Genomic DNA, 20,247 nt, shown 5'->3' with positions numbered 1-20,247 from the left:
TGAGAATTAAAGAGGAAGTCCCTTTCTCCTCCAGCACGGAGGTGCTGGTCGTTAAAGAAGTTTCTAAACCGGTTTCCAGTGGTAGCACCGAGATGCCAGGAGGGTCCGGTGCATAATTTGAATGACAGGGGGTTGGTCACTGAGGGGTCCCGCAGGGTGAAAGCCGGCTCAGACCGGCTGCAGCGGAAATCCAAGGGTAAAGAGTCCCTTGGCGTCCCTGACCCTCTACGGCAGTGCTAGGAGGGCTGGCTCCGTGCGCCCAGGCGTCAGGACGCGTCCAATTCAGGAACAAGAGACCTGGCTCTTCATCTACCCTAGAGCCAAGAAGCTGGTGGCCTCGGCGCTTCTCCCCGCGCTGGGCACCTCGGTGTCCTCCTGCGCCTGGCACGGTCCACTGGCCTCTACTCCAGGCTCCTAGACAGGAGAGGCCTAGCCGCTAGCTGCGCTCCCCGGAGCCCGCAAAGCGCGCGCAAGGAGCCCCGACCCTGAACGCGGACGTACACAGACTCGAGCCCCAGCTTAGAGCCAGTATTTGCTAGAGGGACCGAGGCAGAGACAGAGAAAGAGAGAGATCTCCAGCTCTCAGAGTGTCACGGGGCCTAGGCGGGGCAAGCGCCCTCTGAGGCCATCAAAGACAGGGGTGGCTGTTTCCCCCTCCTCCAGCCTCCTCCCCAATAGATATAGCACGAATTTTTAATGCGTCTTCCTTTCACAGACAACAATACAGGGTTTGAAAGCCGGACACAATTTGGGTTTTGTGCGGGTCCCTCCTCGCGCTCCCTTGGCCCAGCTGGCCATATGGAATCCAGCATGGAGCCCGCGGATGACAAAGGGACCCAGTGACGGGCCCAACAAAACCCCAAGGAGACTTCTGCCTGACTCTGGGATTCACTGCCCGCGATAAGCGCGCTGAATGGTGCGGGGTGGAGGGGCGGAGGGTGGGCCCCTTCTCCCTCTTCCCCTCTCTGTCCCCTGCGATCCTTTCTCTGTCCCTTTTTAATATGCACGCCTCTAACATCCCCGGCTCCCAGCTCTCCCATTGTGCCGTTTTGTGCGGCCCCGCTGTAGATTGGGCGAAGATAGACTGCTGAAGCGAACCCGGCGCCGGGTGCGCTCCCAGGGCGCTGGGGTTAGGGCCACACAGGCTCTGCGGGCGCTTTTATTGACTCCGTGGGGACCCGAGGACAGAGAGAGGCGGGCGTCGGGCCCACCTCCCGGGCTCCGAGCCGCTGGAGCGCACACCCAGACAGCAGGCCCGAGGCCTGGCCACCGCCCCAAATGTGCCCTCAAAGCGCACACGTGGAAGCCTGCGAGAACTTGGCCCTTCCACGCTGCCTGCTTCCTCGCTGGAGGCCTGGCGGGGGCGGGGGGCAGGCGCCTACAATCATTTTTGGCTTCCAGAAGTTTGGGTCCTGAAACAGTCAAAAGCAGCCAAGTCTTGGGGCTGTGCCTCGGGTCTCCTGACAACCCTACTCCAACAGGCTGAGAACTCTCACTTTCCCGGCGGGCGGATGGGGTTATAGGGAGGTTACTAGAGGAATGTTGAGTGGTTGGTTGGTAGTCGGGCAAGCTGGGCATTGGCACACACGATTTGGGAATTCTCCTAGCTTTTTCAAAGAGCAAAATATAAAACTTCAAACGTTTCCACGCTAGGGTGGGGAACAAAGGCAGACTTTCCAGCATTTAGGAAAACCTGGAAGAACCCAGTCGAACCTGGAGAGGAGAAAGGACATTTAGGAGGATATTCGCAAGACTCCAGCGCCCTCAATTATCCAGGGGTGGCTGCGCAACGCGGGAAGAGCGTGTAATCACGTCCCGGGCGGGTGGCGTTGAGTGCTATTGACGCGCCGATTTGGTCACACGGATAATCATGTTTGCTTTAGATATTGAATTAAATCTGATCATCAACTAGAGGCAGCGAGTAAGTCAGCTGGGACCGGCTCCTTTTGCTCTGCCCCTTCGCCCCCCGTCCGGGCCCCCCACCCCCACCCCCACCCCCCCCAGCCACGAAGGTGGAGCTCGAGAAAAAAAAATTGCTTCCGAAAGGGGCCGACTTCCAATATCCCGAGGCGTCTCCCAGCTCTGGCTGGGCTCTGAGCTTCGGAGCCTCGAGCGTTTAAGGAAATCAGCGAGATAACAGGAGATAGGAGGCCCTATCCCTGAGTCCTCGGGGCCCTCTGCGATGCTCCCCGGGTATGCGCCGGCGTCCTTCAGGGAGCTCTCCCGGCGACAAGGGTGGGATGGAATCTGACCTCTAACGAGGGAAGGACTGAGGCGCCCTCCCCCGGGCGAACTTGGGCTGTGTGCTCACCTCCCGCTCCCCTCACCGTAGCCCAGGAGGCCGGGGCGCACCACCCCACCCCAGATCCCTACTTTCTAGCGAGCAATTCGCTCAGCTTCACGCCAGAGAGCTGGTCTTTGGGGGTACCGCGCACAGCCGAATGCTACTAAGGGATGAGGCCCGGCATCCAGTCCGGGGAGACAGGCAGGAGACGCGGAAAGAGGGGATGCAAGGAAGGCTCCTGTTAGCAGGGATCGCCTCCGGCTCCCTCTGCCTGGCCCTCCCCGGGCTAGAAGCCTGGCGAGGCCACCGCACATCCCTGTCGCCCGCGCCCCGGTCCCTGCGTCCCTCCTTGTAGCCTAAGCCTGGAGCGCCCCGAAACCCATCCCAGGCCTCCGCGCCCAGGTCTGGGAGCCTCCTCTTAGGCCACCTCCCGACCCCGGGCAAGGGGGTTGTGGATTGGAGAGAAGACGACCGGTCTCAACCTCAGCGCTCCCTCCCCTTCTTCGCACGAGCTAAATCAAATGCAACAAAGTGAAAGTCACGAGTGTAGTGGCATCAACAGCTCCCCAGGCTGAAGGAGCCACTCGTAGATTTGGGCAACCGAGGAAGGTTTGCTCTTCTCGCCTTCGAGTTTTCCAAAGTCATTCTTCCTCCCGCGCCAGGACGCAGCCGCCCGGAGGCAGACCGGGGGCGAGGCCGAGAGAAGCCGGGCGACCCCGGGCGGCCGCTCCGCCGCTCACAGGCCCGAGGCCCGGCGCTCCCGCCTGAGGTCTGGTGTCCCAGGGCCGAGGCGCGGTGCCTGACCCGCCCGCCCGGGTGAGGCCTGTTCCCGCGGCCTCTGCCGCGCCCCGGGTGCCCCAGCCTCCAAAGGATGGTGGGGGGCGCGCGGCCCGCGCGGCCTGGCCCGGCTCCTTGCCCGAGGCCTCAGGCCCGGCGCGGGGCGACAAAGTAAGACAGAACCGGAGGGCCGGGCTTGGTTTTTTTTAAACACAGGATTTTTATTAAAATTCTTATTTAAAAAAATTGAAAGCTTTCAGCGCCCGGCGCTCTTGGGGAACCGCACGGAACCGCTGAACTCCAATTTCCGGGGCTCAGGCCCCAGAGGATGGGGCAGGGGGGCTTCTCGCTCGCCTACATCATGTTTTCCTTTTGTCATATTTGAGAAATGTTTGCACTGAACAAAATTTAAAAATATATAAAGAAAAGAAAGCACGAGTAACCAAACAGAAGCAAACCAAAACAAACCACAAAGAAAGGAGTTGGGCCCGGAGGGGTACGGGCCCTTCCTGAAGGTCATTTTGGCAACAATCACCACTGATATTTACAACGAAAAGCGAAATCTGCCACCAGTTGTCAGAACGTTTACATGGCCATAAATATTTAGCATTTTCTTAAAAAAAAAAAAAAGGAGAAAAAATCCTCTATATTTTTAAAGTGTTTTCCACTTGCTTTAGAAGAAGACGCTGACAATATCGCTACTCACACAAACGTATTTTACAAAATTCACAAAAGCAGGGCGCGGGGGTGGGGGGTCTTTTTCTCCTTCTCGAGTGAGGAAGTTAACGTTGGGACCATTAGGTCCCCGGGGAGAAGCAGAGAAGCGAAGCTGCGCAAACATTCTGTAAACACGGCTTAGGGTTCAGCCATCTCCAATGGTTCAAACGGAGAGAGGGGTGAGGCGGAGCTGGGTGGGTGGAACTGCCTCTCCAAGGAGGTGCAGGCCAACTCTTGGCGCCTCTCCGACGAAGCCGAGAGTCAACTCGACTCCATAATAATAATTATAATAATATAATCACCACCGTACGGGCCGAGAGTCCTCCGCGCCTCCGCCGCCGGGGTGGGGTCTGGGCCTGGGGCCTCGAGTCTGGGAGGGGCGGGCGCTCACCAAGTCCACGGCTGGGCCTGGACCAGGGGGTGTGCTGTCGGGTACTGGGGGGCGCCGGCCGAGCTGTACTGGGCGTTGTACTGCATGTGTTGCAGAGACTGCGCGCTGTAGGCCGAAAAGGGGATGCCCGCCTGGAAGGTGGCTGCTGCCAGGTCCTGGGCTTTGAGCGCGTGGCACGGCTTGCCGTCCCTGACCAAAACGGGCACGGCCACCCGGCGCGGTGAGGGCAGGGGCGTCACCTCCATACCTTTCTCGGCCCGGGCGCGCTTCATCTTGTAGCGGTGGTTCTGGAACCAGATCTTCACCTGCGTGGGCGTCAGGCGGATAAGGCTGGCCAGGTGCTCGCGCTCGGGCGCCGACAGGTACCGCTGCTGCCGGAAGCGCCGCTCCAGCTCGTAGGTCTGCGCTTTGGAGAAGAGCACCCGCCGCTTCCGCTTCTTGCCGGCGTCCCCCCCGCCGCCGGGGGTCTCCTTGTCATTGTCCGGTGACTCGTCGGCCGATGGCTCCGGGGACTTGGAACTTGAATCTTGGGGCGCCGCGCCGGCCGCCAGCCCGTGCACTGGAAGAGAGGGAAGTCTATCAGGCGCCTGTAGGCCCCGTGCGCCCTGGATCCTCCGTGCGCCCTCTGCCCCGTGCGCCCTGCAGGCCGGCCCGGCTGCCTTCGCCCAGACCCTCGCCCTGCTCCACACCGGATGGAACTGTCGGCGTCTCCCCGCTTCCCTGGGGGAAAGAGAAGAGGCAGGAGTAGGGGCTCGGGGCTCTGGTTTCTAGGGGTTCCCCCAGGATGGGTGCGTATTTGGGGGGGGGCGGGGAGGAGTGGCGCGCAGAAGAGATCACCGCGGGTTATGGGCTCCGGCCCCCTTAAGCAGTTTTCTCTCCGGAGAGACGTGGGCAGATTTTTAAAAGAAAAAACCCACAATCCCGGCATTGATCGGGTCGGCCATTTAAGGCAGGTTTTTGGGGGCTTTCGTTTCTGCTTTCCGACTTTCTGGACACCCTCCGCACCGCACAAAGCAGCCTCTATGAAACGTGGAGGGGGGGTAGGGTGAGCTATTTATACCCGGGCCACCCTCTCCCCGTACCCCGAGGCAGGCTAGCCCGCTCCAGGCTGGTCATCCCCGGCAGTCGGAATGGGGGAGGGGGCCCCGGCCCGAGCCGTCAGTCCCGGTTGACGTCTGTAACCGGCCCTTGGGAGGTACTCCCCTCCCCCCCCTTCCTCCTAATTTCTCTTTGGAAAGAACTTGAGACCAAGTGTCTCCCCCTCACTCCCATCCAAGGGGCGTCTGGCGAGGCGGGAAGAGAACAGGGCATCCCAAACAAGCGTTAGGCATCTTTCCGGAGGCGCAGGGTGAGGGATCCGGCTCACGGGGCCCCTTCCCCTTCCTCTCCCTGCGTCCGGTCCGGGCTGCGGTCACCAGCCGCGGCAGCCCAGCTGCGCTACTTACGCGAGTACTGAAGGCCCTCGGTGCTGGCCAGCCAGCGCGTGTACGGGTTGTCGCTGCTGTCGTAGAAGGGGTTCTTCAAGGGCAGGCTCTGCACTGTGTCCAGGGCGCCCTGCCCCAGCGGCCCGGCCCTCTTGGCGGGCTCCGGCCCCTCGTTCTCCTCCTCCGGCCCTTCGGCCACCGAGCCCTCCTCATCGTTGGTGTCCGGCAGGTCCAAGATGTCCTTGACCGAAAACCCCGTCTTTGTGTTGGTCAGCGACATGGCCCGGACCCCGCAATTTATGCCGCAAAGTTGTAGCTTCACTTGATCAATTCGTGGCGCTCCCAGTAGGGGAGGGGGAGGGGGTATGGGGAGAGGGGTTGGGGGAGGGGAGGGGGGATGGGCTTTAATTAGAGAGATTATTATGTTTAAGAAAGAGAAAGAAACTCTCGGAGAGGGGAGAGGGGGGAAAAAAGCCCCAGGCGTTGTCGGTGTCTTCTCTACAGGCACGCGGAAATGGACGCGGGGTGCCGGGCGGCCTGCGCGCCAGCGCCGCGGGCCGGGCCCGAGTTTGTAACTCCAGGAGGGGTGCCAAGGCGGCGTCAGCTCCGGCGGCCGCTCGGCGCGCGGTGGCGGCTGGTGGCGAGGAAAAAATGGGCCATTGCCCGAGCGATCAGTCCATATAAGGCTGGGCTCCACTCACGAACCTGGGGAGAGGGGGGGAAGAGGGGGAGAAAGAGAGGGAGGGAAAGAGAGACTGAGGGAGGGAGGGGGAGCGAGAGAGGGAGGGAGAGAAGGGTGAAAAAAAGGAGGGGGGAGACATTAAAACGCAAAGGTTGGACACGTGTGGGCGGGTCTTGGAAGTCAAGTGGATGAAGACTGTATTTGCAGATGTGAAATTGTGGGTTTTGGGGAGCTCCGCGCTCCCAGCCAACAGCCCTCTAGAGCAAGATGAGAGGTGTAACGTGTCAATTAATTGCAAAGACTGGGCAAGCCTTTTTTTTTTTTTTAACCCAGTATTTACATACAAAGGACCACCGCGTCGCTCGCGAGTCCACACTCTTGAAAGTGCCGTTTTAACAAATTGCATCTTAAAAATAAAAAAAGCGAGGGAGGAGGAAAGAAAACAAAACAGAAAGCCGGAGGAGGAGGGAAAAGAAAAAAAAAGTCCTCCTTAACATTCACGGGTTCCTGCCTCCCCGCCCCCGCGCGCCCGCCCCCAGCAAGCCGGAAAATTGGCGATTTGTGGCGCCTTTGGAAAAGGGGGAGGGGGCGCAGGCTGAGTCGCGGAAATCTCTCCTTCCCATCGCTGGCGGTTCCCTAAACAAGATCCGGTTCAAATGGCAAGAGCCCAACTTCTGTAAGCCTCCTAGGTCAATATTTTGGTTGAGGCTTAAGGATGAGTACCAGAAATGACAAGGCAAGTAATTGATTCTAGTTAACGCCGAAAGAGCCCGAAATCCAGGAGAAGGATCGGCTCGAGGCCGGCCGGAGCCACCACCCAGCGACACCCGCACAACTCCCCCCACCCCGGCCCGCCACCCTTTATTTGCTAAAGACATTTATTTCCGTCTCCCCGCCTCCCCTCTCCCCCTCCAGCTCCGTGCAGCCGAGCAGGACAGCACCGTTCACTTGGCCCTGTGCGGACGCCCGGGGAGGGGCGGGGGAGGGGGGAGCGGGTACGTCTTCCCCGAGCCTCGATCGGCCCCGGCCCCACCACCTCCGGGCCCGCGGGCCGCGCCCTCCGTGTGGAGGGAAGGGCAGACGGCCCCGCGCCCTCCCTGCCCCCTATTATGCCTCCCTCTGCAGCCTCCAGCGGGGGCGGAGAGAGGGGAGGGGTGGCGGGGCGCGGGCGCGGTCTCCAGGGGGGTGAGGACCCCAAAACGCCGGGGGAGAGGGTCGCAGGGCGGGAGGTGCTGCTGATTTCTCTGTGGAGTTTTCTTCTCCGCAGAGAGTCCTTTCGGATGCCTCAGGGGCGTGTTGCGAGGACACGCCGCAGGCTCCCAGCTTGCGTGAGGTTGGTACTGAACTTTCCCGGGAAGGCACCTTCTGCCCGGGGCCGGCGAGGAAAAGTCCTCGCCGCAGCCCCGCCCCTCCTTCCAGTTTTGTATTTTTGGCGGGGGGGGGGGGGGGGGGGGGGGCAGGTTCGCTACCTGATGCTCGTCCACCCCAGAGGAGCGTCTGAACTGTGCTTTGCCCGGGGAGCGGGGAACGGAGAAGGCCGCGGCGGGGGTCCAGGTCTGGCCGCCTCCTCGCCGCGAGCGCAGCGCGGGCGCCCGGCCTCCCCGTGCGCAGCTGCGGCCTCCGAGCCCCAGCCGCCCCCGAGTTGCCAGCGCCCGGCGAGGGCGCCTCTCCCCGAGCCGCTCGGCGGCTTTCTGCAGCCCTCGCTGCCTCGCCCCCAGTATGTGACGTGGGTGACAATGCCCCAGGTTAGAGCGAGCCCCTCGTCGGCGCGTCCTGGGTGGTCGGACCCGGGCAAACACAAATACAAACCGATTGCTAAGCTGCGGACAATGAGCGAAATGTAGACAAATGTCCCGCTCCCGTTGGAAGCCTTTGTCCCGGCTCGGTTTTTGCATTTATTTCAGTGGCGAAATAATACATGATTGACGCTCTCTTTCAATGTGTCCTAACTGTTTGGAATAAATCTAAGGTTGTTCCTAGTTGTCATGGCATTCAACCCTTTTCAATGGACTATCTCTTCATTCATTTCTGAATCCGTCCACAATATTAAGGAAACCCCTTCATGTCGACGCTCCCCATTCCTCTCTTTTTCCTCCTACTTTTCCCTTTCTCCTTTCTTCTCCCCCGCCCCCGTAAGAATTAGAAACTGGTTTGAATCCTGTTCCTCGAACCCATTACTTTTCGTGCTTTTTTCCCCCTTTCTCTTTCCAGTCTGCCTTTCCCAGCCTACCCCCGCCTTGCCTCCCCTCCCCCCTCACTCGGGAGCTCCCTGCCCCGTCCAGTCAGAGGAGGGAAGTTGGGTCTGCAGGCGTCGGGGAGGCCCAGAGTTTGGAAACAAGGGCTCCTGGGCCTGCCCCGGCCATTGTTACTCAGCTGCTAAATAAATAACTGGCGAGGAAAAGTTCCTCAACCCAAGCTTTGCAGAAAAAAATCGTCCTGACCCTTCCTTGGCTTCATCTGTCCTAAGGGGAGGGGGGTTGTCTTTTCGGGACCAGGGTAAGCATCAGGAAGGTCAGAAATGAGTCTGGTTGGACCAGGCCAACTGCTGGGTTGGGTGAGAAATGTCCCTTTTGGCAAGAAGTGTGTCCCTTTGGCTTATGTCCTGAACCATCTTTGGGAGGGGTGCCCCCAGACACCACCCTCGCCCCCCTCCCCCCGCCCCGCCCCCCGCACCCAGCCTGCTCAGTCCCTCACTTGGGAACCACCTAGTTCCACTTCGCTCCTAACTTCTCCCTTCCGTCCTTACGGTGGCCTCTCCCAGGATCCCATCAGCGCTGCCACTGTGGATCACATCCCCTCCCTGGGCCCACCCCCCAGGTCTGCACAGGGCACAGAGCACCTGGGAGACCACCTTCCTGGAAATTGATGCTGGAGAAGGAGCACTGACGGGCAGCACCCTGAGAAACAAGGCCCCCTCACCTCACCCCGGGACCCTGGGCCCAGTTCACGGAGAGGGCCCCCCGCCAGCCCAGGGCCCTTGGCCTCAATAGGGGGAGTTCTCCCACACCTCGGGTCTCAGGGGCCCCTTTCTGCAGCTTTTGCGGGGGTGGGGGGGCCCACACCCCCGCCTGCACAGGGCGCGGTCTGGGTCTCTGCTCCCCGCTCCACCCTCACCCCTGGTAGTTTTTCCTGCCCCATCCGCTGCGCTGTCTCCCTCCTGGGACCTCGCGAATCCATTTTGCCCAGCGCTCTGTTGCCGGTGAGGTTCCCGCGTCCGCTTCCAAAGCACTGACATTTGCAATTGAAAAGGCCCAGGGAGACCGCTGGGAGGCCTGTAATTGAAGGGGAGAAACTCAGCTAGTTAGAGGAAGATCATAAAATTCAAGTCCCCCAGGAGTGGCCTGCGGATGCTGGGAGGCCGGCTGGGGAGCAGCTGGCGGCCGGGGGACAGGTCTGATGCCCAGGGTCTCTTGTATCTCCTGCAGCCTGAAGAGCGGGGCGCCAGGCACTAAACCACACCTCTGCACAGAAATTAGGTGATTGCATCCGAAGGGTTCCCCAAGGGGTCTCGCTGGGAGCTGCACAGCCCGGACTTTTTGAGCCAGGGGTCTCCTGCCTGGTGGGATATGGCCCACCCAGAAGGCCGAACCCTGCGCCCCTGACCCTTTCAGAGTCTTCACAAATACCCCCATCTTTCCACTTAGTCGGCTCTGAACATCCTAGGTCCTCTGGTCAACCAGCTCTGCTTGGATGTGCTGGTCTCTCCATCCTGGGATTCTTGAGTACCTTCTTTCCGGGTGACGTCGCGCACACCCAGGAGAGGACTGTGTCCTGGGTCCCCTCTTGTTTGGGTTTGGGCTCTGGGTTCTGCCAGGCTTCCCAGGGAAGCTCCTGAGCTGTTCAGCCTTGGGCCGTCTGCTGCGAACTTGGGGAGAAACTGAGAGGTGCTGGAAGATTGATGGCAGCTGTCCTGGGCCAGAGGGGGACAGGGCTTAGCTCTCTGGTGTGCGACCACCACCTCGGACCCCTGCAGGGTCACCTGAGCAGCCAGAGGCCCCCCACCCTGGGTCATTAGGCTTGGGTGTTGGGGCTCCAACTTCCTTACACATCTTGAGTTCTGCCTCCCCTTGCTCAAAGGGTGTTACAGGCTCCAAGGGGAGGCGGGGGGAGCGGACGGAGAGGATCTTTCTCCCTGGATGCTGGAAGGCATCTTCTTAGGAGACTTCTCAGGCCGCTCAGCTCTGGTGTCTGAGGGATGGAGGGGCAGGCTCTGCAGAGGGCATGTGGGGAGCTGAACCACCGCTGGAGGCCCGGGCGGGAGGCAAATGTACACAGGCTAAGTGTCCCCACTCCAGGACAAGTGGTCCTCCAAGTCGGCCCAGTGTTTACCTGTTTACTTTCCCAGGTAGCTCAAACACAAGCGCCTTTTCTGAGCTGCCGAGCTAGGGGGGCCACCCTGGCTCACCCTGACCCCCAGCGCCCTGTGCCTGCACTGTGCACGGCTGGACGCCCCCTGTTGGGGGAGGGGTGCGCTCTGAACAGCCGCAAACCAAGACGGGAAGGTCCTTTGGGAAAGTGAAGTGAGACCTGGTCACACCCACGTGTGGAAGCTTGGCTTGGTGTGCCTGGACGAGGTGGGCGGGGCAGCACCCAGTGCCCCGACTCCGTGTGCTTCCCTCTCGCTGACGGCCTCTTGGCTTGAAGGTCTCTTGGGAGGTGCTCTGCACTCCTCCTACCCTTTTCAGGCTGGTGAGAGCTTGTTGGGTAGGTGCCTCCTCCAGAGGAGTTCAGGGCAGAAAAAGTCCGGGGTGGGGGTACCTTGAAGTCCTACTCTAAAAAGGGAGGGCGACCTTGAGGACCCCAAAGCCTTGAAGCTCCAGGCTGCACCCCTCGCCCTCCCCAGTCCACAAAAGCCCACCCAGTCATTAAAAATACAAGGTCTTTCCCATTATTTGTAAATACTAATTTGACTTTTCTTTTTTTGGAATGAAAAAACGTTGAAAGAAACTCTGTCTCTGGTACAGTACGTGGCTGATCTCTCCGGCACCTGGCACATCCCATCTCAGATAACAGCCTTCAAGTGGATTATTGTCTGGTTAGCGCCAAGGTGCTAAGTGCTTGTCTTCATTCACTCCAGAAACAAAGCGCGTGGCACCTTCCTTCCCCCCTCACAGGATTAGCCACAGGGACACAAAGGTTTTGTGGGAGGGGTGAGGTTTATTTTAGCTCAGGTTGGAGACTCAGAGCATGGTGTGCACTCAAAATCAGCGGGGACAGGAAATACCTTCCAATCTGGTTCCCAAGCCTGGCAACCAAGATGCCCACCGTTAAGATGCATTCCTCCAAGGTGGCTTGTGGCGGCTTCCACTCCAGGTAGGGGAATGGGGCCGGGGATGGGGGGGTGCTGCAGAGAGCAGGGGTGTCAGCTCTGGCCGCCAGAGGAAAGAAGTCCAGGAGTGCAGCCCCAGGGTACCAACCCCAAGCAGGACCTTTCCCAACCAGAAAACTGAAAAGTAGGCTCATCTGCATTGGGTCCTAGCACCAACCGGTGTTACGTTATGCCCCTGGAGAAGGAAGCAAGGTCCCTGGAAGTCCCTGCAGCTTGCGGGGGTGGGGGTGGTGAAGGTAGGTGTGGGGTGTGTGGGTGGAGGTGGGGGTGTGGGGGTGTGGGATAGGAGGTTGGGGGGCACTACAGCCCTGTCAGTGAGGCCAGATCAGGACAGGTGCTAATCTCTGGCAGGAGAGACCCACAGTCATCGGACAGTGGGACCAGAAAGCAGGGACTAGTGTGAAGGAAAGGAAATCCGAGTCCACTTTGGGTTCAAGTCAAAGGTGAAGTTTTTTTCTTTCTTTGATCTATATTGTGTTAACTCGTACCACAGGAGGGGAAGAATGAAGGCGCCTTCCAGGGCAGTCCTTTAAAGAAGATGTTGGGCAGAGAAGATTTCTAGGCCCAGAGACAGGGCTCAGATTCTATATCTGAACCCCCCTCCCTACCTCTTCCTGGAGCCCCAAGAACTCTATAAAGACCTGGAGAGAGCTTATCTTTGGGACCTAGAGCCTGGAGTCCCTCCTGCAATTAATCGTGGGTGTAGGGTGCAGGTATCGGCTAGAGCTGATCCCTTCCTCCACCCCCTTCTACAAGGTGAAAGACATCACTTTCCCAATTATCTGCCTCAGAAAAAAAAAAAAAAAAAAAAAGCAGACATTTCCCGAGGACATAAACTGTAATAGAAATTAGGATTTCTCTTTCTATTAATCAGCCTCATTGTGTGGGCGTAAGACCCGGCGGACATATGTTAGGACTTTGATAAATGTGCTTTAATGAGATCTTTGAAAATGCATCCAATAAAATAAAAGGCGAGAAAAGCCGTTTAACTTTCATGGATGTTAAATTGAACAGGAAATGTGGCTCGGGGCGCGCTGCAAAATGGAACGGGCCTTCCTCCAATATTTTCTTTAAAAACGTAGCTCTAAGCCCCCTTTAGGCCAAATGAGCCCATCTCAGCCAATCCATTGTCACCGGTTTATTGGGGAACCAAACGCCACGTCCCCCCGGGCTCACCCCTTTGCTCTATTCGTTCGCGCTTCTCTAATGATTAAATATGTTACAATGAGATTACGCAGCGTCAGTGTTGCCTTCAGGAACGTTCTTCCAGCCAAGCTCGACCTCCCCCCGCCATAAGGGTGATTTCAATGCAGGAGATTTGGGTTTCTCTAGAAAACACGACGCCGAAAGCACGTTCTTATCTGAATTTACTTCTTAACACGTGACAAAATCATTCCCAGAAGACTTCGAAAAGCCAGCGGCCTCTCCAAACGGGTTAGTACTCGGCACTTGGAGCTGGGCTGAAGGCTCGGCGCCTTGTTGCCCTCGCCGGCACGGGGAGGCCGCGCTTCCAGCCAGCGCAGAGCCTGCGAGTTCGGCCTGGAAAGCGGGGAACCAACTCTCGAGGGCCCTCCGGCACCAGAGAGAAGGGAGTCCTGGGGCTCTCTCATTTCACCAGTCTGAGCCCCCGAGGTCCACAGACCTCCGCTGGATGCAACGCCCCCTTTCCATCCCCGAGCGCCACCGAGATCGAGAAGGTGCGAGAGGCGCGCCAAAGGGCCTCCTCGCAGTGTGTGTGTGTTTGGGGAGGGAGTCGCAGGGGGGCTCAGAGGGGGCGCCCCTAGGAGACCAGGGCCTCAGCAGAGCCCACTGAGGCGCATTTCTGATCCTCTGGCGATCTCTACTGACACAAACGAGAACTGTCTGGCGCCTGGCGCGACCCCTCAAAGTCCTGGCTGGAGCCGCCTCCGCAAAGACCCCCCCGACCCCTGCTCGGTCCCCCATCCCTGGTCCTTCCTGCTGGTGACTCCCGCCCCTCACTCTCTTCCTCCTCACCCCCCACCCCACCTCGTGGCCCAGTTCCGCCCGAAGAGCACCTCTTTCTCCGAGAGGCGCCATCTCCAAATTGCCTGGGGGATATCGCCTCCGCCCTACGCGCACCGGGGAGACTTACCCGCGAAGGTAGGGCAGAGGCGCGCCGTTCCCGGCTGGGGCTGGGGCGGCCCGGGAACCTTCCGAGCCGGCGATGGGGAGGGGCCCGAGGCGCGCTGCGCGCCCGCTCCGCCTCCCACTCCCGGCGCCGCGGCGACAGCCCGGCCGAATCTCCTGGCGAGCCTTTATCTAGTCCCCCCCCCCACCTACCCGGGACCCCCCTCCTCGGCGCCCCTCCCCCGTCGCGCCCTCCCGGGCGGGGCTCCGAGCCCCGCCGCGCCGCTCCTCCCCGCGTTCCCCGGCGCCCGCACCTGCGGGCCTCCGGAGGTCCCGCTCTCCGGCGGGCTGGAAAGTGCGCCGCGGTCGGAACACCTGGCCTCGGCGGCAGGTAAAACTTTTCCCTCCCGGGGGGCGCGGCGGGCGGGGCTCAGTCCCTCCCCGAGCGCCCCCCTCGTGACCCGCGGAGCCGGCGAAGGACCCGAGACGCCCGGCACTTGGCCACCTGCTGCTTCCCGACACACCCCACCCCCGAGCCGAGGCGAGAATCGCGAGAGGGGGCCGCTCGGGCAGTTGTGCGTGGGACCCCGAGACCCCCCGGGCCCGCGCGTCAGGGTCCCGGCCCCGAGGCGTTCGGGTCCCCGGCGGCGGCGGAGGCCCGGGCTGGCTGCTGGCGCGACAGCTGGGGGCGGGGGTGGGGGCGACCCCGGGCTCCGGTACGGCTCCTCGAGCAGCAGCGCACCCCGAGATCCCGACCACCCCGGACCACGCGCGAGCGGAAGGCTCACCTGGAGCTGCGCCCGGAGCCCCGGCCAGCAGAGCACGCGGATCCCCAGCCGCTCTTTATCCCAAGCCTCAGGCGGCTGCAGAGCCGCGGGCGCACGGGTACTGGCGCGGCGAGCGCTCCCCCTCCCGGCTCCGGCTCCTGGCCCGGCGGCCCCACCCTCCGGGCTCCGGCCCCGCGGCCGCCGCGCAGCCCCAGCGGAGGGGGCCGCTCCCCAGCGCCGCGCGCTCTGTTTGTTTTCCTTGCCCGACTGACGTGAGTCAAAATATTGGCCATATGTTCAGCGGTAATAAATTGGGTATGAGCGCAAACACACTTGGGCTTCGATGGCTCTTTCAGCTGCCACATGGCCGGCTTGGAAGGAGGGGGGCTGCCACCTTGCTGCGACCCCCATCCCCAAACAGGCGGGTGGTCCCTCTCCGGAGCGGCCCCTAGAAGACGGAGACCTGAGACCCCAGGCCTCGCCTCTCCCTCGCCCCTCCTCCGTCCCCAGCGTGGTCTCGGACCCCTCAGCTCCAGGCGAGCCCGGGCTGCTGCCTAACAAGGTCGCCATCTATAAATTGCTCGGTCGCTAAGACGCCATAAAACCGTAGGGCCAGATGTGGCACGTTATTTATGTGTGAAACCGCGTTTACACTAGATAGCCGATCCAAGGCCGATAGCACGGCTCGGCGGGAGGTCACAGACCTCTAGCCCCAGGCTCCTGGCTCCTCCCCCCAGCGCACTCCCCACTCCAGATTGAGGGGTGTAGGTCTTTCTGGGAGAGGGGTTCAGCCCTGCAGCTCAGGAAGAAAGTGATTGCAATGCATTGGTGCCAAGGTGCCACCTGTCCAGGGTTAGACGCCGCCTCTGGAGTTGATTTCTGTAGCTTTCAGCTCCTTTTTTTTTTTTTCCAATCTGGCCTGGGAGGCTGTTTTATTTTCCAGACGGTTGATACCTCCAGTGGGACTTTAGTCTGAACAGGAGAGGTAGTGTTTGAAAGCTGAAGATGTTCGGGCCCTGCAGGTCGGTGGGATTTGGGGGTGGGGGGCTCTCCTGACCCCCTAGGCAGGATGTTTTTGAGGAGGCAGAGATGAAGGTGGAACAGTCCACTGACTGAAGGAGCACCTGAGATTAGTCCTGCCTCAAGCCTGACTGTGGACTGCAGTGTCACGTCAGCCACCGTATTTAAATTAAGTGGCAGCCGAAGCACTCAGACAGAGGCAATTCTGCATTGGACATGAAATCAAAGTGGCCCCGTGTGATTCCGGAAAGGGAGGTCAATACGGTGCAGTAATAGAAAACAATTGTTTCGTTTTTCTCCTCCAGAAGGTGGCTTCTGGACTGCACGTCCCCAAACTGGTCACCTCACACTTTACTCACATGAATTCATTAAGAGTCATCATCTCTCCTGTGCCATTACTTTGCTATTTCTTGAAGGGAACCAAATTCTCTCTGTGGTTAATAAGCACTGCGCTGGGCCCCCTACCTTCCTTTTCATCTTCAAAACACCTGGGGTTTCCTGAATGACATCCTCCATTTGGCCAAGGAAAATCAGAGATGAAAAATGTTGCCCTACTGCAGGGAAAAACATAAGCATTTGACTTCACTATTACAAGTTACCTTGGGTCCGTGTTCACTGGATAACTGTCCTTAGTGGCAGTTAAGGGTAGAAAAATGATGCTGTTGACAGGGGTGGGAGAGAAGGGGAGAAGCGATGTGGGGTGAAGGAGTGGGAGGAACCCATGCAACAGGTGCAAAGAAGAGCTATCAAATGAACCTCTTAACCTTCAACACTAAGCACTACAAAGCCTCTCCGCACTGGCTCTTCCGGGCTTTACAGTGAGCTCCCAGAAACCTTTAGTTACCGCAGAGGACTCTGGGGCTTCACTAAAGCCTGCAGGAGTTGTTAATCTTGGAAAATTACTGCTCCATTTCTTTTTTTTCCCCTTGGATTTTAAGTCTTTATGGTTCAAAACAAAATCTAGAGTGTGTTTTTGGGTTTATGTCACCTCCCAGTGTAAACTCTGTGATCCTGGTAAGTCACTTCTTTGGGTGAAAATACTGCTTCACACCCGAAACTGGATGAGGGGGTTTCCTTCATGTCTGTAGTCTTCACAGGAGGGGCATCTTTGTCTAACAAGAGGCTTGTGTGTTTTTTCCTTGTTCTTCTTCCTGATAACCACTATGTAGTGAACAGGGACACAGACAATGAGCTTGGAAAGCCAGTGTTTGGTGGCCTCGGGTGGAAAACTGAGAGACATGAAGCAGAGGGTACATCACATCAGTCTTTTTATGATTCCCTTTTGGGGAAAAACTCATTAAAAATAGCACATGTACTGGGGCATGAACTAGGCAATTGATAATAAAAATCCATTACAAAGGAAATGCAGTGGGGAGCAGGGTTGTAATAAAATACAACTGTTGAGGTAAACCCATGCATTCTCTCCTTGGGCTTAACTAGCAACCCAGTACGGAACTTGGCAGACTTAATTGTCCTCAGCCCTAAACAGATTTTATGCAGTGTCTTTTCTTAGTTCCATTGTGTTTTTATGTTGTTACTACTTCAGAGACATTTCTGTTCTACCCACGGACTCAGAATTCATGGACTTATTCACAGGAAAAAAACCTTCCTCTACAGTGTTCCCCAAAGGCATCATCAGTTGCCGGATGATGCTTTGGGAATGAACAGTTCCTGGTGCTTACAAGTAAAAATCAACCAAAGCAAAAACCTTATAGTGCTTTGAACCCAGCCAGGAAGGATATAATTGCATTGTCTTGAGAAGAACTACACAGTGGCTCCCTCAGAGACAGTTACTTGCCCCTTAGAGCTGCTTCATCTGCTACCAAGTCTAGACAGTCTAGGAAGGCAGGTGTCTTGTTTATACCTTATGTTGGCATCCTGCATGGTGAGCAGGGTAGCTCCATGAAGGTGAGAGCTGAGATGGACTCGGAGGAAAGTCCGTGTCCACCACCCCTGACAATGGGGGACTGTCAGGAAGTTTGGTGCATTTGCAAATATCATCATTGTGCAAAATAGGGTGAGCAGGAGACTGCAGATGGATCCTCAGCCAGAGAAAGTATCAACTGAGTTCATCTGACATGAAATCCCAGTCCACTTTATCTGAAAGCAGACACGTTTCTTTTCCTCAGGAACTTCCCTCTGTAGAGCCAGAAGTCATGGTCTGATGAGGTTCTTGGGCCATCAGAGGCTGGAAATGATACCAACTCCCCCTCATGTCCTATACAGAACCAAGCATGAGCAAACACAGTGGATATAGACCATCGTGTTAAAGCACTGGAAGCAGCCAAGACGTTGGATACCATGTGTCAGATCCTCAAAGAGTAAGAGTCAAATTCATCTAGACAGAAGCTAAACTAGTGGTTGCCTAAGGCTAGGGTCAGGCAGCATGAGGAGACTGGTGAGTGATGGATAAGGGGTGGGTTCTTGGGGCGGGTAATGAAAAAGTTCTATGAATGATGGGGGTGTTGGTCAGACAACTCAGTGACTATAACTAAAAATCATTGGATTGTGCACATTAAATTGGCTGAATTGTGTGGTATGTGAAACTACATCTCAAAAAAGCCATTCAAAACATCAAATGTATCTCCTTTTTCATTGGGGCAAGAAAGTAGGAGAGGATGGAATGTGCGCAAGACCAGTGATCCTCAGAGTTGTCTTTTTTTAACTTTCCCAACTTTTATTCTGAGTGTTTTCTCATACACACACACACACCACACACACACACACACACACACACACACACAACATTGAAAGAATAATAGAGTGAACCTTTGTATACCCTCTACTTGGATTCAACAATAATTTACATTTTGCCACTTAAGCTCATCACTCTATATAAATGCATTTCCTTCTGGTAGAACTATTTGGAATGAAGGTTGTAGATACCACAATACTTCTCCATTAGACATTTCAGTATATATCTTGTAAGAAAAGACATTCTTCAACATAATCACAATATCATTACTGGGCTTTAGAAAATTAGCAATGATTCCATAATTTATCTGATATTTCTTCCTTATTCAAATTTCACCCAAAACAAAGTGTATTTTTATAGCCAGTTCATTTTATCCCCCCAGAACCAGGACCTGTTTAAGGTTCACATGCTGCATTTGATATTTGTAATTTTAGTCTTTTATATTCTCATTCTTTTAATTTACAACAATCTTCATGGTTTCCCTTCTTTCCCTGCGTTCCAGTTTTGGCTTTTGAGAACCCAGATGACTTGTGGAATCCCCCTCCCTCATCCTGGATTTGCCAGGCTATTTTCTCCTGGTGTCCTTTCCTTTGTTCCTCTGTCCCTTGAACAGCCACAAACTGGATGTTAGATCTAGAGTCTGGATTAGGTCCACGATTCACATTTATGGTTGGGGATGTCATGTGGGTGGTATGTCACATTGCATCTCATTACGAAGCAAATCAGGTCCCTATATTAGTGAAACTGAGTTTGATCACTTGGTTAAGGTGGTGATCACTATATTGTCCCATGTGAATTGACAAGTGGTTAGTAAGTAATCAGTGGTGAGTGATACTCTGGCATTGTTTCAAAACGCTTTGTCACTGTGTAAACATTCCCCATAATCCTCAATAACTTTTCATCCAGTGGTTTTTAGCGTCTGTTGCATGAGTTCTGTTTCTCCTTCTGCATGTACTGGTTGGCATTTTTCTGTAAAGAAGAGTTTCCTTTCCCTCAGCCCCCAATTTGGACTTATGGAGTGAACATTTTAATTTGTTACAAGCAATTAACACTACTCTTTTGATGCTCAAGTTATCCAGATTGTACAGTGCACAGTGATGCACTAGAATGTCTGAGGGAAAAATCGGGCAGAGAAAATGCTGAGAAACTTGGGGGAGATCATGAACCTTTGGGCAACCCAAGTTATCATGGAAGACATCTGTGTATATTTCTGACTAACAATGAATGGTTCATCACCAACAAAAAGAAGCTCCAGTTCTACATTTCCAGGAAGTCCAAACATGTCACAAGGTAAAAGCAACTAATATGTTGAATGTACCTCAGTTAGATGTATCACCATTAAAACACGACAAAAGGAAACATTGATTTTCAAGGAATTCTTCACGTGGTTATAGAGGCTGACAGGGTGGGCTGGCTGGTTTTGATCTAGGAAGAGCTGATGCTGAAGTTCAAGTCTGAAGACTGTCAGGCTAGAGAAGTCCTTCTTGTTTCATGGAGGGGGGGGGAGACACAGCTTTCATTCTGTTCAGATCTTCAACTGATTAGATGAGGCCCACCCATGCTATGGAGCACAACCTATTTTACCAGATTCTGCTGTTTTAGTGTTCATCTCATTCAAAGGCACCCTCCCAGGAACATCCAGAATGATGTTTGGCCACATGTCTGGATTTCATGGCCCAGTCAAGTGGACACATAAAATCACCCATCACATCCTCTGATTAACTGATGTTGGCAGTTGCTCCCCAAGATCCAGGAGTGTTTGTGAAAAATCTTGAGCTAAGTTTCTGAGCAGCTGCAGCCATGTGATGCCACGCAATGCTGTGTCCTCCTCTACAAATCTTAACTTTCCTGTTTCCTAGCAACAACCTGGCCTCTCACTGTGGCATTCCTGGTAAATGTTATTGTTGTTGTTCAGACGCTAAGTCGTGTCTGACTCTTTGCAACCCCATGGACTGAAGCACGCCAGGCTTCCCCATTCTTCACCATCTCCTGGAGCTTGCTCAAACTCATGTCCATTGAATCAGTGATGCCATCCAACCATCTCGTCCTCTGTCGCCCCCTTCTCCTCCTGCC

General features: G+C 56.5%; 1 protein-coding gene across 2 annotated transcripts; it reads right to left on the bottom strand.

Annotated features, from left to right (window-relative positions):
• Window positions 1–3,776: 3,776 nt before the first annotated feature.
• NKX2-2 (NK2 homeobox 2) lies at window positions 3,777–13,850 on the bottom strand. Of its 2 annotated transcripts, none has more exons than XM_025264141.2 (3): window positions 13,718–13,850; window positions 5,615–6,348; window positions 3,777–4,728 (listed from the first exon to the last, which is right to left on the bottom strand). In XM_025264141.2, the coding sequence occupies exons 2-3, from the start codon at window positions 5,871–5,873 to the stop codon at window positions 4,166–4,168; spliced, it is 822 nt and encodes a 273-aa protein (XP_025119926.1). In that variant the 5' UTR covers window positions 5,874–6,348; window positions 13,718–13,850; the 3' UTR covers window positions 3,777–4,165. The 2 variants fall into 2 exon arrangements, with proteins under 2 accessions (XP_025119926.1, XP_044783914.1); XM_044927979.1 differs by lacking the exon at window positions 13,718–13,850 and adding an exon at window positions 7,745–8,461.
• Between the last annotated feature and the right edge of the window lie 6,397 nt (window positions 13,851–20,247).

This window comes from Bubalus bubalis, chromosome 14 (assembly GCF_019923935.1).
Source record: "Bubalus bubalis isolate 160015118507 breed Murrah chromosome 14, NDDB_SH_1, whole genome shotgun sequence".
Classification (NCBI taxonomy): domain Eukaryota; kingdom Metazoa; phylum Chordata; class Mammalia; order Artiodactyla; family Bovidae; genus Bubalus; species Bubalus bubalis.
This window is presented reverse-complemented; position numbering and strand designations above follow the sequence as displayed.

Bases quoted from the DNA above. Each gene is read 5' to 3' on its own strand.
- NKX2-2 (XM_025264141.2), bottom strand. From the start codon at position 5,873: ATGTCGCTGACCAACACAAAGACGGGGTTTTCGGTCAAGGACATCTTG. The intron at 4,729-5,614 runs GTAAGTAGCGCA...CCTCTCTTCCAG, and splicing joins CGAGGGCCTTCAGTACTCGC to TGCACGGGCTGGCGGCCGGC.